This window comes from Rutidosis leptorrhynchoides, chromosome 4, assembly GCF_046630445.1.
Source record: "Rutidosis leptorrhynchoides isolate AG116_Rl617_1_P2 chromosome 4, CSIRO_AGI_Rlap_v1, whole genome shotgun sequence".
NCBI lineage: Eukaryota > Viridiplantae > Streptophyta > Magnoliopsida > Asterales > Asteraceae > Rutidosis > Rutidosis leptorrhynchoides.
This window is the reverse complement of record NC_092336.1, coordinates 90,340,978-90,354,526: the sequence shown is the minus strand read 5'-3', so window position 1 is coordinate 90,354,526 and position 13,549 is coordinate 90,340,978. Positions and strand designations below refer to the sequence as shown.

At 33.6% G+C, this 13,549-nt stretch overlaps 1 protein-coding gene across 1 annotated transcript; it reads right to left on the bottom strand.

The window, feature by feature from the left end:
- Positions 1-6,167: 6,167 nt before the first annotated feature.
- On the bottom strand, positions 6,168-8,252 carry LOC139840005 (BAG family molecular chaperone regulator 2-like). The gene is made up of 4 exons (XM_071830226.1): positions 7,751-8,252; positions 7,410-7,666; positions 7,168-7,314; positions 6,168-6,730 (listed from the first exon to the last, which is right to left on the bottom strand). Exons 1-4 carry the CDS (start codon positions 7,956-7,958, stop codon positions 6,356-6,358), a joined length of 987 nt encoding a protein of 328 aa, XP_071686327.1. The 5' UTR covers positions 7,959-8,252; the 3' UTR covers positions 6,168-6,355.
- Between the last annotated feature and the right edge of the window lie 5,297 nt (positions 8,253-13,549).

Sequence of the window (13,549 nt, the reverse complement as noted above, 5' to 3'; positions counted from 1 at the left end):
TTCTTATAGTAGGTTATCATTCTAATACAAGGTAATAATCATATTCAAACTTTGGTTCAATTTCTATAACTATAACAATCTTATTTCAAGTGATGATCTTACTTGAACTTGTTTTCGTGTCATGATTCTGCTTCAAGAACTTCGAGCCATCCAAGGATCCGTTGAAGCTAGATCTATTTTTCTCTTTTCCAGTAGGTTTATCCAAGGAACTTAAGGTAGTAATGATGTTCATAACATCATTTGATTCATACATATAAAGCTATCTTATTCGAAGGTTTAAACTTGTAATCACTAGAACATAGTTTAGTTAATTCTAAACTTGTTCGCAAACAAAAGTTAATCCTTCTAACTTGACATTTAAAATCAACTAAACACATGTTCTATATCTATATGATATGCTAACTTAATGATTTAAAACCTGGAAACACGAAAAACACCGTAAAACCGGATTTACGCCGTCGTAGTAACACCGCGGGCTGTTTTGGGTTAGTTAATTAAAAACTATGATAAACTTTGATTTAAAAGTTGTTATTCTGAGAAAATGATTTTTATTATGAACATGAAACTATATCCAAAAATTATGGTTAAACTCAAAGTGGAAGTATGTTTTCTAAAATGGTCATCTAGACGTCGTTCTTTCGACTGAAATGACTACCTTTACAAAAACGACTTGTAACTTATTTTTCCGACTATAAACCTATACTTTTTCTGTTTAGATTCATAAAATAGAGTTCAATATGAAACCATAGCAATTTGATTCACTCAAAACGGATTTAAAATGAAGAAGTTATGGGTAAAACAAGATTGGATAATTTTTCTCATTTTAGCTACGTGAAAATTGGTAACAAATCTATTCCAACCATAACTTAATCAACTTGTATTGTATATTATGTAATCTGGAGATACCATAGACACGTATACAATGTTTCGACCTATCATATCGACACATCTATATATATTTCGGAACAACCATAGACACTCTATATGTGAATGTTGGAGTTAGCTATACAGGGTTGAGGTTGATTCCAAAATATATATAGTTTGAGTTGTGATCAATACTGAGATACGTATACACTGGGTCGTGGATTGATTCAAGATAATATTTATCGATTTATTTCTGTACATCTAACTGTGGACAACTAGTTGTAGGTTACTAACGAGGACAGCTGACTTAATAAACTTAAAACATCAAAATATATTAAAAGTGTTGTAAATCTATTTTGAACATACTTTGATATATATGTATATATTGTTATAGGTTCGTGAATCAACCAGTGGCCAAGTCTTACTTCTCGACGAAGTAAAAATCTGTGAAAGTGAGTTATAGTCCCACTTTTAAAATCTAATATTTTTGGGATGAGAATACATGCAGGTTTTATAAATGATTTACAAAATAGACACAAGTACGTGAAACTACATTCTATGGTTGAATTATCGAAATCGAATATGCCCCTTTTTATTAAGTCTGGTAATCTAAGAATTAGGGAACAGACACCCTAATTGACGCGAATCTTAAAGATAGATCTATTGGGCCTAACAAACCCCATCCAAAGTACCGGATGCTTTAGTACTTCGAAATTTATATCATATCCGAAGGGTGTCCCGGAATGATGGGGATATTCTTATATATGCATCTTGTTAATGTCGGTTACCAGGTGTTCACCATATGAATGATTTTTATCTCTATGTATGGGATGTGTATTGAAATATGAAATCTTGTGGTCTATTATTATGATTTGATATATATAGATTAAACCTATAACTCACCAACATTTTTGTTGACGTTTTAAGCATGTTTATTCTCAGGTGATTATTAAGAGCTTCCGCTGTTGCATACTTAAATAAGGACGAGATTTGGAGTCCATGCTTGTATGATATCGTGTAAAAACTGCATTCAAGAAACTTATTTTGTTGTAACATATTTGTATTGTAAACCATTATGTAATGGTCGTGTGTAAACAGGATATTTTAGATTATCATTATTTGATAATCTACGTAAAGCTTTTTAAACCTTTATTGATGAAATAAAGGTTATGGTTTGTTTTAAAATGAATGCAGTCTTTGAAAAACGTCTCATATAGAGGTCAAAAGCTCGCAACGAAATCAATTAATATGGAACGTTTTTAATCAATAAGAACGGGACATTTCAACAATACAATGTCAACATGGAAAGCTAGAACAATGTCGTTTGAGGGTAGGTTAACGCTCATAAAATCGATCCTTAGTAGTCTTCCGCTTTACTTCTTCTCGTTGTTTCGTGCTCCCTCATCCGTCATCCACCTTCTCGAGAATATGCGTCGTAAGTTTTTTTGGGGCGGGTCGGGGAATGATTCAAAATTATCATGGGTTAAATGGGATACAATTCTTTTACCTTACAATGAGGGCGGTCTAAATATTTGTTCACTTGAATCCAAAAATTGGGCGCTTTTGGGAAAATGGTGGTGGCGTTTTCGCACCGAAAACGGATCACTATGGGTCAATATAATCAAGAGTATCTACGGGCGGGATGGGGGGTTAGGTATTGTTAACTCTAACGATGTTTCGAGACATGTTTCAGTGTGGGGCAACATCATCAAAATAGGGTCGGACATGCTCAAAGTGGGTATACATCTGGAGGATCTGTTCATTCGCAACATTGGTGATGGTTACGATATTCGATTTTGGGACGATTTGTGGGTTGGCAACAATCCACTTAAAGTTTCATTTCCGCGTCTCTATAGGCTGGAAATCAACAATTCGTGTTCCATCGCAGACAGAGCAAAGAATATTGATGGTCGCTGGGACTTTAACTGGGCTTGGTGCAGAGATATTTCAGGTAGATTACATGGAGAACTTGATACACTCACAACCTTGATTTCCAATCATGCTTCTGTTGGTTCTGGTCAAACATCGTGGGCGTGCAAAATAGACAACAAAAGCAGCTACACATCCAAATCCATGGCGGCAAAAATAGATAACATCACAATTCCAAGGGCTTATGTTAGCAATAAAACGATGCGTAACAACTTGATCCCACAAAAAATCGGGATATTCATTTGGCGGGTTGTAAAAGGAAGGATCGCGGTCAAAATGGAACTTGAGAAACGTGGGATTTTTTTGGATACATTATTATGCCCAATGTGTAATAATGTTCCCGAATCAATTGACCACGCCATTCTTTCATGTAAAACTGCTCAAGAAGTATGGGAGGGTATTCATAAATGGTGGAAAATTAACTTGCCTTCGAGCATCACTATTGAAGAGTTGCTTGGAGGATCAAGTTATGTGAACTTTTCGGGTAAACTCTCCAAAATTTGGCAAGCAATCACTTGGTCGACGAGCTACATCATTTGGAAAAACAGAAATCAAAAAGTCTTCAAGAATGATTCATGGTCTTCATCAAAAATCATATGTGAGGTTCAAGTCAAAACTTATGAATGGATTAGCAATCGATCGAGAAATATACACAAAGATTGGCTTCATTGGCCTCTTGATCCGATCAACTTAGGTTTTCCGGACATCAATAACCGAGATCCTGGTTGATTCGAGTATTCTGGTTGATAGTCATTGTTGCTTCAAGTTTAGATTCGAAGACACTATCTCTGTACAAATAGTTTATAGATCCATGCATATGTGTTAGGTCTTCAGGTATTCGTGTGTGGTGCAAGTCTTTTTACCCCATATCCTTGTACATTTTTGTTTATATCTTTATATATATATATATATATATATATATATATATATATATATATATATATATATATATATATATATATATATATATATATATATATATATATATATATATTTTTGCTTTTCAAAAAAAAAAAGTTACAATACAATAATGGTCCATTTAAGTGTCAAAACTAAAATCATAATCATGATTATAAACATTTCTCTTGGTTGTAAGCTAACGCTTGCCTTTTTACTTTCTCATACCACCTATTGATGTATGGCTATATTAACATTATTCTTGTAAAACAAGTTCTTAAAAAGTGTCGAGATAAATCAATTGCTTTCCAAATCTGGAAAGAAAGTGCACACTAATCATTTTTTGTTTACAGTCACCATCTTCCGAGTGCTCAGACCCTCAAACTACTCCATTCCTACCATCTTTCTGTCATTTCGTAAATGGATTAGATACCTCATTATTAGATCTTTTCTTTTAGTCTGTCTCTTACTATTTCAACAAATAAAACACGTGTCCTTTTCATCACCCCCCATTTTGTTTAGTTTTATTGGGAAATAACATCTGAGAATTTACTTACAATAGTTAGTAACATGATCTAATGAATACTCTGATTTAATTACATCTTCCTTTTCTTTATATTTTAAAGACACTACAAAAAAAAAGTTTCATTTTATTTTATCCTATATACTAAAACACACCAGAATTTCGTGGTTTCAATTGTTTCGAATTGTCGTTTTGAGTTTGCGTTCACACTGCAATCGGTCCCTCAACTTTGACTCAATTTACACAACGACCCCTCAAGTTTACATTTTTCCAGTGGTTGAAAGTGTAAATATATAATAATTTTATTAAAATAAAAGAAACTAATTCTACCCGAATTTTTAACGGGCTCTATCTTCTCGCTCGGTGCGAGTTAAATTTTTCCGAGACCACCGTTCAACTTGAAATAATTTTACGAACACAACGCGACTAACTATACGCGAAACGGACATCGTTAAAAAAACACAAGATATTTCGAGCTATATTTCATACATATACATACACGTACAACAAACAACTCAACCTATTAGATATATTAGGTACCAAACAACGTATATCCAAATTCGACCGCGCGTTGAATACAACCGCATCAACGTGCGATCGAATATTTTTTCTAGCTTTTTTAACATCTTTCATTATTTTTGACATTTTAAAACGTTAATAATTTGATAATTTTTTAACACCTAAAAAGTGTCACAAAAAATTTGACACTTGTAAGCGTAAGAAAAACTCAATATCACTTAAAAGTGTCAAAAATTAATAACACTTGAAAATTTTGACGACACATAATTTCATTCATCATAATTTTTAACGTCATATTTTATTTAACGCTTCTAACTTAACTTATATTCACACGTTTAAGCATGAAAAACTCATTCAAAAAGTGTCTAACAATTACAAACTTAGTTGTAGTTAGAGTGTCTATAATGAAACTAGTATATAAGTATAACTTACTTCCTCCGTCCAAATTTAATAGTTCACGTTTTCTTTTTGATTGTCTCAAACTAATAGGCCACTTTCAAAAATACATAAGAAGAGATGGTGAATTTTTTTATACTTTTACTTTATGCATTTAAAACAAAATGTTTGGTAAAAAGTACGGGACAAAACCGTAAGAAAAGTACAGTTCAATAATAATATTTCTAAAACTGTGTGATTTTATTTGTGGACTATTAAGTTGAGACGAATGAAGTATATTCAAAGATAAAAAAAAATGTATTTTATATTTCATGTATAAGTTTGGTATACCATCTGCAACTTGAAGATGTAATTTAAGGATAATACAGAGTAATTATGTAATTTTACTTTGAATGAAGTCTTAAAATTTCGTTTACCGAACACTGTAATTTAGCAGGAGTTTATAGAAAAATAAAGCTTAAGTTTTCACGTCAAACACATCCTGAAAAACGAAAAACATATAACTTACCTCAAATATCATGTACAACTACATTTTTTTATGTTCGCGGAGGAAACCTCCCTAACGACAACCACATTGAGTACCCAATAACGAGTAAACCCTTGAGTGACGAGCCCCTGAGCAACACGACACGTAACCGGATGAATTGTGCACATTTGCGCCCCATCCGGTCAAGTACCCATTTTAATTTGATATTGTGCGTTACCAAAATTTGAAACTAGGTACCCTGTGAATTCACAGGGAACTCGGTGGGCACTGAGCAACAACGCGGTGGCCAGTGAGCAATGACCAAGTGATTTGTACAGCTACACATGATATAGCTGTTGTCAACGAGACCAGATTTTACAACTTCTCGTTGATGAATTGTTGTCATACTATCAAATCACAATAGAACATTACGACCACAAAACTCAATCCGCTAAACCATAATACATATGGTAATAAATAAATCAGTTCCATCTCGGTACTAAAAAAAAAAAAATTTAAAAATTATTTGATTGGAAACGCAATAACTAGAAATTGAAATAAGGAATCCATTGATATGTAACATATTTGATTTATGTTTTATTTAAGGAGAAAATGGCACCCACAAAAAGAAGAAATTGCTAACAAATGTACTCTAGTTACATGAAAGAATGGAGAGAGAGGTAACCAACTAGGAAGAAAAATACAAAAAACACACAGCTGAATCCACACACATACACACATTTGAAACCGACATTTCAAGTCTACTTTAACAGCAAATCCCAATTAAAGTTGGAGTGAATTGTTGTTTCACTGGTGGTTGATGTTGATGTTGATTGTGGGGTCGGAAATATTGTCGGCAAGGAATCGAAAGTCTCCCATTGTGTGGTTACCACAACTCCCCCTGATATGTTCTTACTTAACTCTCCCCGTTGTGATTGTTGTTGATGTGGCGTCGGTGAAAATTTCTCAACTGACCGTCTAAACTGCTGGTGGTGGTGGTTGTTGTGTGGCGGTTGTGAGGCCGCACCACCAAGCCCGTTGGTATGTGATTGTGTAGGCTTCGAAACATGATTAGTTGTCGTGTTTTTAACTTTTAAAACGTCAAGGGTTTCAACGTATTTCCGCACCTTTTCTACCTATAAATTCATAATCAGTACGAACTTTGGATGAATCTAAGTAAAATTATGGATGCGTTTAAACGCTCAATGGTACAAAATCTAATTGTTACACGTGTTCTGATTCAACTTGATTTTGAATGAAAATAACATGTTTAATAATAATTTTAAATGAATACTATGAATTTAAAATTATCGTAATAAAATAAAACTATATAATTGTTTGATACTATATCAAAGGAAATGAATGTGGTAAATAGTTAGAGAGTATTTTATTTTTATCTATGGATGATTTGACACAAACTTTTTAGTAATTCACTATCGTTTATTATTCAGATATCACAGATAATCGAGCTGAATGTTGAATGATTAAGCGTTTAATGTTGAATCATTCAACTAAACCGGCAAACAAACACAACCACAGTCAGGAACAAACAGTAGTTGTCAAGTAAAGTAACCTGTTTTTGCTTCTGAAGATTTACATCTCCATCGATTTTAATTTCGTCTAGTTTAAGCAATTGATTCATCAATAACTCGATCAAATTCGAAATCATCTTCTCTGCTACTTTTCCTCCTTTAGAAATAATTGATTCAACCGCCACCACCTAACCGTTTTCAAATACAATTTGCATCACAATCAAAATTCTTTAATTTCAAACTAAATTTTTTCATAAAAAGAAAAAAAAAAAAAAAATTGTACCTGATCAGCAAGTCTATCAACCTCGTGACCAATTTCAGATACCAATTTAACAATTTTTTCCAATTTAGCATTTTTTCTAGCTTCTAAAAGCCTTTTTTCTTGACTAATTAAGTCTTCTATAACAACCATTTTTGATTTATCTTTCACACCAACAACATCAAGAAATGTCTTTGATGCCCTTTCTTTGTCCTTGTGAATCACCTTTTGATCTTCATGGTGTAACCCTGTTGGCCCACTTAACATTTTCTTTAATTCTCCTGTAACAAAATTAATCCAATTATGTTGTATATTTTTATATCTGTAGATAATAATAAATTAAAACCGAGTAATTAATTGATTACCAAATGTAGCAGTAGCTTTAATGATGATTTCGTGATAAACGGAGCCATGTTTAACACGAACGCGTATAGTGGGCGGAGGAATACGGTTTTGTGGGTGGTCCGGGTCTCGTTTCTGAACCAGCATTCCACCGGGTCGGACCTCCAATTCGCCATCTTTGACTCCTTTTATAGAAGTCAACTCTGTAGTTTTAGTCCTCATACGCATCATCTTCAATTTTTAGTTTCGTGTATGATAAGAATTATTATTATTATATATACAGACGATAATAATAATAACTCAGATCAAACCATTGACTTTGCAGCCATGTGTATTAATGACGTCATAAATCATTTGTAACAAATAAGGTTAAAAAAAAAAACAAGAAAACTATCAGCTTTAACTGGTTGTGAAAGAAAGGAATATTGGATGTTTGTTAGAGACACAAAAACTTGTAAAAGAGGTTTTTGATTCTTGTAGTGAAGAAAACAATGAAGATGGGAATTAAATTGTAGTAATACCCGTCATAAAGATGGACTACAATCTTTTTTTAATATTACTGTAGGTATTATTATTACTATTATTAATATTAAAATATTAATTATTATTATTATTATTTATTATTAATTATTAATTATTAATTCTGGAGAAAAGTGGAAGGTGAGAGAGATAGAGAGAAGAAAACTAAATGAAAATGAAGGGACAACGAACAAGCCACAAGAGTTGGAGATTGGTATTCTTTTTATATTGGAGTGGGTATTTCAAGTATCAAAATCTTTTATTATTATTATTATTATTATTATTATTATTATTATTATTATTATTATTATTATTATTATTATTATTATTATTATTATTATTATCATCACTTTCGTCATTGTTCTTACATAATTATTATTATTATTATTATTATTATTATTATAATAATAATAATAAACTTAAAAGTTTTAAAACTTACAAAAAATTAGTGGGAAGCCTAGAGACAATCTGGGCCCCCACACCTCTAGCAATAGCAAAACCTATCCTAGTAAAAATATGAGCAGCAGCACCGGCACCAATATCTTGCGCCATCGAACTCTTCTGAACCCGCTTAAGCAAAGAAACAGCCTCCTTCTCTAATTCTCCAAGGGAAGAAAATGAGAAAGGAATGAAACCATAACCAATCGCCTGACAGCAAGATTCGTACTTGACCCGCTTCCGACGAGCCGCCTCAACCACAGCACGTCCAGGGACAAAGTCAGAAAGCCCAGACTGTGTCAAAGGAGAAGACCCTGTCAAGTCAACACAGACATCGCGACCACAATCCCAGGAATAAAGTAACACATCTACAGGTCTGAGGGCCCTGTCGTTCCCTCCAGACAACCCAATGTCAACCTCCTTTCTAGCAGAAATCCCAGATCGATAACAAACATCAACAAGGGAATCCCGAACAATATTATGTCGATGCTTAATACCCACCATACCAGCACAAGACACCGCGTGATCCCCGAAAATATCCCCAGTAAAAACCCTTGAACAGGCAGAGCATGCCGTCGAGATAGAGAACAATGGAACACCTAACCGGTAGCACAACACACATCGGTAAGTCTTTGCGTTCATCGTCTGACCCAACCCCAAAATAGGGACTGCCCTTAGCCAAGCAGAGGTGTGAACACCCTGCTGTGATTTCCATAAGGCCGATTGTCGGGGAGATAACGAAAAAGTGGATTCTGCAGAAGCGGTAACCTTTGTGAAATAAACATCTGCCAATTTCTTCATGAGTATTGGGGCAGCGACCTCACTCGGATTACCTAAAATATCAAACCCAACCGTATTATTAAACAGACCCAATGCATCTTCAAAAGCATGACCAAGACCAACAATACCCGCATGACGTAGGAGCTTGGTCTGCAACCCAGCAGTCTGTAACCGAGAAGCCAGAAAAGCATAATGACTAACATCTCCCGCCGAATAAACACCAAGCCCTCCAAAAGCAAATGGCAAGGTGGCAAGCCGCCACTGCCAATCTCCTATTATTATTGAGTTAAGATACTCAAAATTTTGTTTAGGTTTATAAAAAGAATTGTATACAAATAAAATATAGATAAAGAATATATTAAACAAAAATTTTGAATTAATTATTTGTCTATAAAGAATGTTTTTTTTTTTTTTATAGATCAAATTTTATTAAAATATAAAATATACATTACAGGGAACTCGAAACTAGCATCTAATATTACAAAAGCTCGAACCTATTACTATATGATATAGACAAGAGAGTTTATACTTCTAACCCTAGGCGAAATTAAGGGGACACGATGCATTAGCAGGAAAAAAACCCGTTATCTATTTTCAAAACCTAAGATGAAATGTCACTTGTAAAGTCAAGCTGAGACGATAACGCTTTACAGTGCTGACAACTTCAACTACAAAGTAAATCGAATCGCCTCATTTAATCCCAAACTAAGGCCTTTTCAAAAGGATAAGGGTAAAACCCTGCTAGTTAACCGATCCCCTCTTTTGGTGACGGGTTGACATCGGATAACAATGGGTTCGCTAACCATTGTAACCAGTTAATGTTGAGGTTTTTTCCACGACAACTAAGCCATTCGAAGCTTTTGGCTTGGATGTCCGAAATAATTTTTGAAACACAGGAGTTGGGATAAACAAAAATGTAAATGGGTATGGATAAACAAAAACTAAATGAATATAGATATAAATAATCTATGTAAGAATCTCACACTGAAATGTATATACATGTTTGCATAACTTAAATTATATTATACTTGACAAAGCTTACAAACTACATACCCGAGTAACAATGACAAATATTCTTTAAAAGAATCTCCCACTGTATACAACAACATATAAAAGCTATAGAAAATTAGGTGCTTGCAGTATAGAATACGAGGCGATAGAAGTATTTGAGACCATCTTGACAAAATAGCATTGGCAAAAGTTAACCATATTGATTCATTATCCCCTATCAGCATAATTGCCCATTTGGTATCTTTATTCAATAAAAATTATTAGCGCTATACTTATATTCATATATTATATGATACACACAACACAACACTATCATTTTGGGAAATAATATTGACACAATAACTATGAACCCGCAACTCATTTGTGCCATTCGATTCAAAATTGAGTATTCATTGATTAAGACAGGTAACCTATATGAAGGTAAGTGTATTAAATGAGTTTTGTGGTAAATTTCACTTAAATAAACCCATATGACCTATTCGGGTCATAAGGTTTTATTTTGACCCATAATCAAAAGTTAAATAATCGAAAGCTTCCACCATTTTCTATATGTCATTTTACAATTGTGGTATGAAAATGAATGTAGGTAACCCAAAATGTGTTTTGAGTTGTAACCCCGAAAAAAATTTAGTTTTAATATTTAGTTAACCCAGATTGTGTTTTGAGTCACAGCTATCATCATCACATTCGTGAGAATCGGGATCATAATAACTACATCACGGGCTGAAGACTTGAGAATAAATAAAATACCTTTGCTTTCATTTAGAACAAAGTCTTGCTATGGTGCACATTTTTACTACTATTGTCTACCCTTTCTCGATTAAATCTAGTGGGTCATTTCATATCCTTCATTCGAAAATAATCTAGCAGGAGTCGAGGAACCAGCAGGGCTCCGTACAGCCGAAGTTGTGGCTCCAATCGGTGTAGCTATATACTAGTATATAATATCAAAACTAACAAAAGAGTTCTGGTGGCACCGTCTTAATTATTTTCGACTTGTACTAAAGGTTTCTCATTATGACTAGAACTCATTTTGGACTGTCACCCAAATCCCAGTTTCTCACCTCTAATTTTGTTTACACTGCTAGCACAAATCCAAAGTACCTTAATACCCTTTCTAACAAATAACTGCTTGAAATCTGACATTTTTAAATCTCCAGCAAGTACCGACTTGTGAGGAGGAACTTGTGCTGACAGGGGTAGTGATGTCAATGTGCCTCTCTCTGATTTGTTTATCTCTGAATCAATCCAGGCTATTTCATAATCTCCAAGTTGTAGCCGAGAGACAGTTTGAGATTAAGAGAGATACCTAATTACTGCAAATGATAGTGTAACACCACACTTTTAAAAAAATAAAACACAGTGGAAGACATATTTACAAAACGTACCTTTACATATTACAAATCCGTTTTTTTAATTACATCATTACTAAAACATGTGTTACGTTAATATCCGATTACACATATAAAATACTAGACATAAGAGTAGCTTTGTCAAACATATCTTCACCAGGTTCTCATCCTTTTATCTAGCATGCAAAAGATCCAAAACCTGCAAGGGAGGATGTGGGGGATTATCATGAAGCTAAGTGAATGGAACTACTTAACAGATCTAGCATACAAGTGAAACTTGTACAACAACAATCAACTAACAGCAAACAACTCCAACTAGAGGACCGCGTGGCTCGTACGTGCCTACGACCACTAGCTGATCGGACAAGGGTCTACCGATAATCCCTACTACTGAATCTCCAGTATTGTTATCCACATGCAACAGATGCATCATCCAGTACTATACTCAACAGACATTAGCACATGGACCCCACCTAACATATCGAGGTTGACCTCTGTGAGTTTAACCTGACAGATCAAGGTTACGACAGCTTATGTACAAACAAACATACATGCAACACAACTAATATACTGAAGTATGGCAATCCGACAATAGTATAATCTAAGTAACACATCTTGCTACTCTATACTACACCCGGAGATAGTCCCACTCACCGATTACCAGTAACAACTCAGTTATCTAAATATAGAGCATTAGCTGCTACTACTTGTGAGATTATTTGGGTTTTAAAATTTTTGTATCATTTAGGTCTGAATAATCTTTTACATGTGAAACTAATGTGTGATAATTCTTCTGCTCTTATGCTTGTTGCTAATCCTGTTTTTCATGTAATGTCAAAACACTTTGAAATTGATGTTCATATTATAAGGGAAATGTCTAGTGTTATTGAAATTGTGTCAATTGACTCTCCAAATCAAACTGCAGACATATTTAAAAAAGGGTTATATAAACAGCAGCATAATGTTCTATCTAAGAAGTTGGGTTTATTAGATTGTTTCAAGGATAAAATTGAAGGTGGGTGTTGAATTTATATGTTAAATCATATCCTTGAAACTTTATTTTTTCTGATTCTAACTTAGTTTGTTTTAGTTTCAGGACTTCACATGTTACATCTGGAACTATTAGGGGTCAAAAGTGTTATTTTACATACTTATTGATGAGTTCGTTGCAAACATGCTTCTTGCTCTCTTTTAAATTTATAATTGAATTAAACTTTGACTCGACTATGAAACAAACTCACAAGAAACAATGACTCGGTAGTTGTAATTAGCAAGTTTTCTGTTTAAAGTTCGTCTCAAGAGAGCGGTGATTGCTTGTTGAATCGATGAAATGTGACAACCCGGAAATTTTCGACCAAATTTAAACTTTATCTTTATATTATTCCGACATAATAAGCAATGTTTGTTAAGTTGAATCTCAAAAATTTTAAACTGTGTTTATATATTCATTTTAACCTCGACCAAATTTCGACGATTCACGAACCATTATATAAATGGATATGATTATATATATATGAATATATTATAACTTGAGAATATTAACAAAGTATTAAACGTATAATGCTTTACATGAATGTATTTATTTCAATATGTTTATCGGTGGAATTAAATGATAATATCAAATGATTGATTTATCAGATACATTGTACGATTATGAGTCTTTGTTGTAAGGTCCACGTTGATTTGAGAAATCGTTCATTTTTAACGATATTCGGAATTATT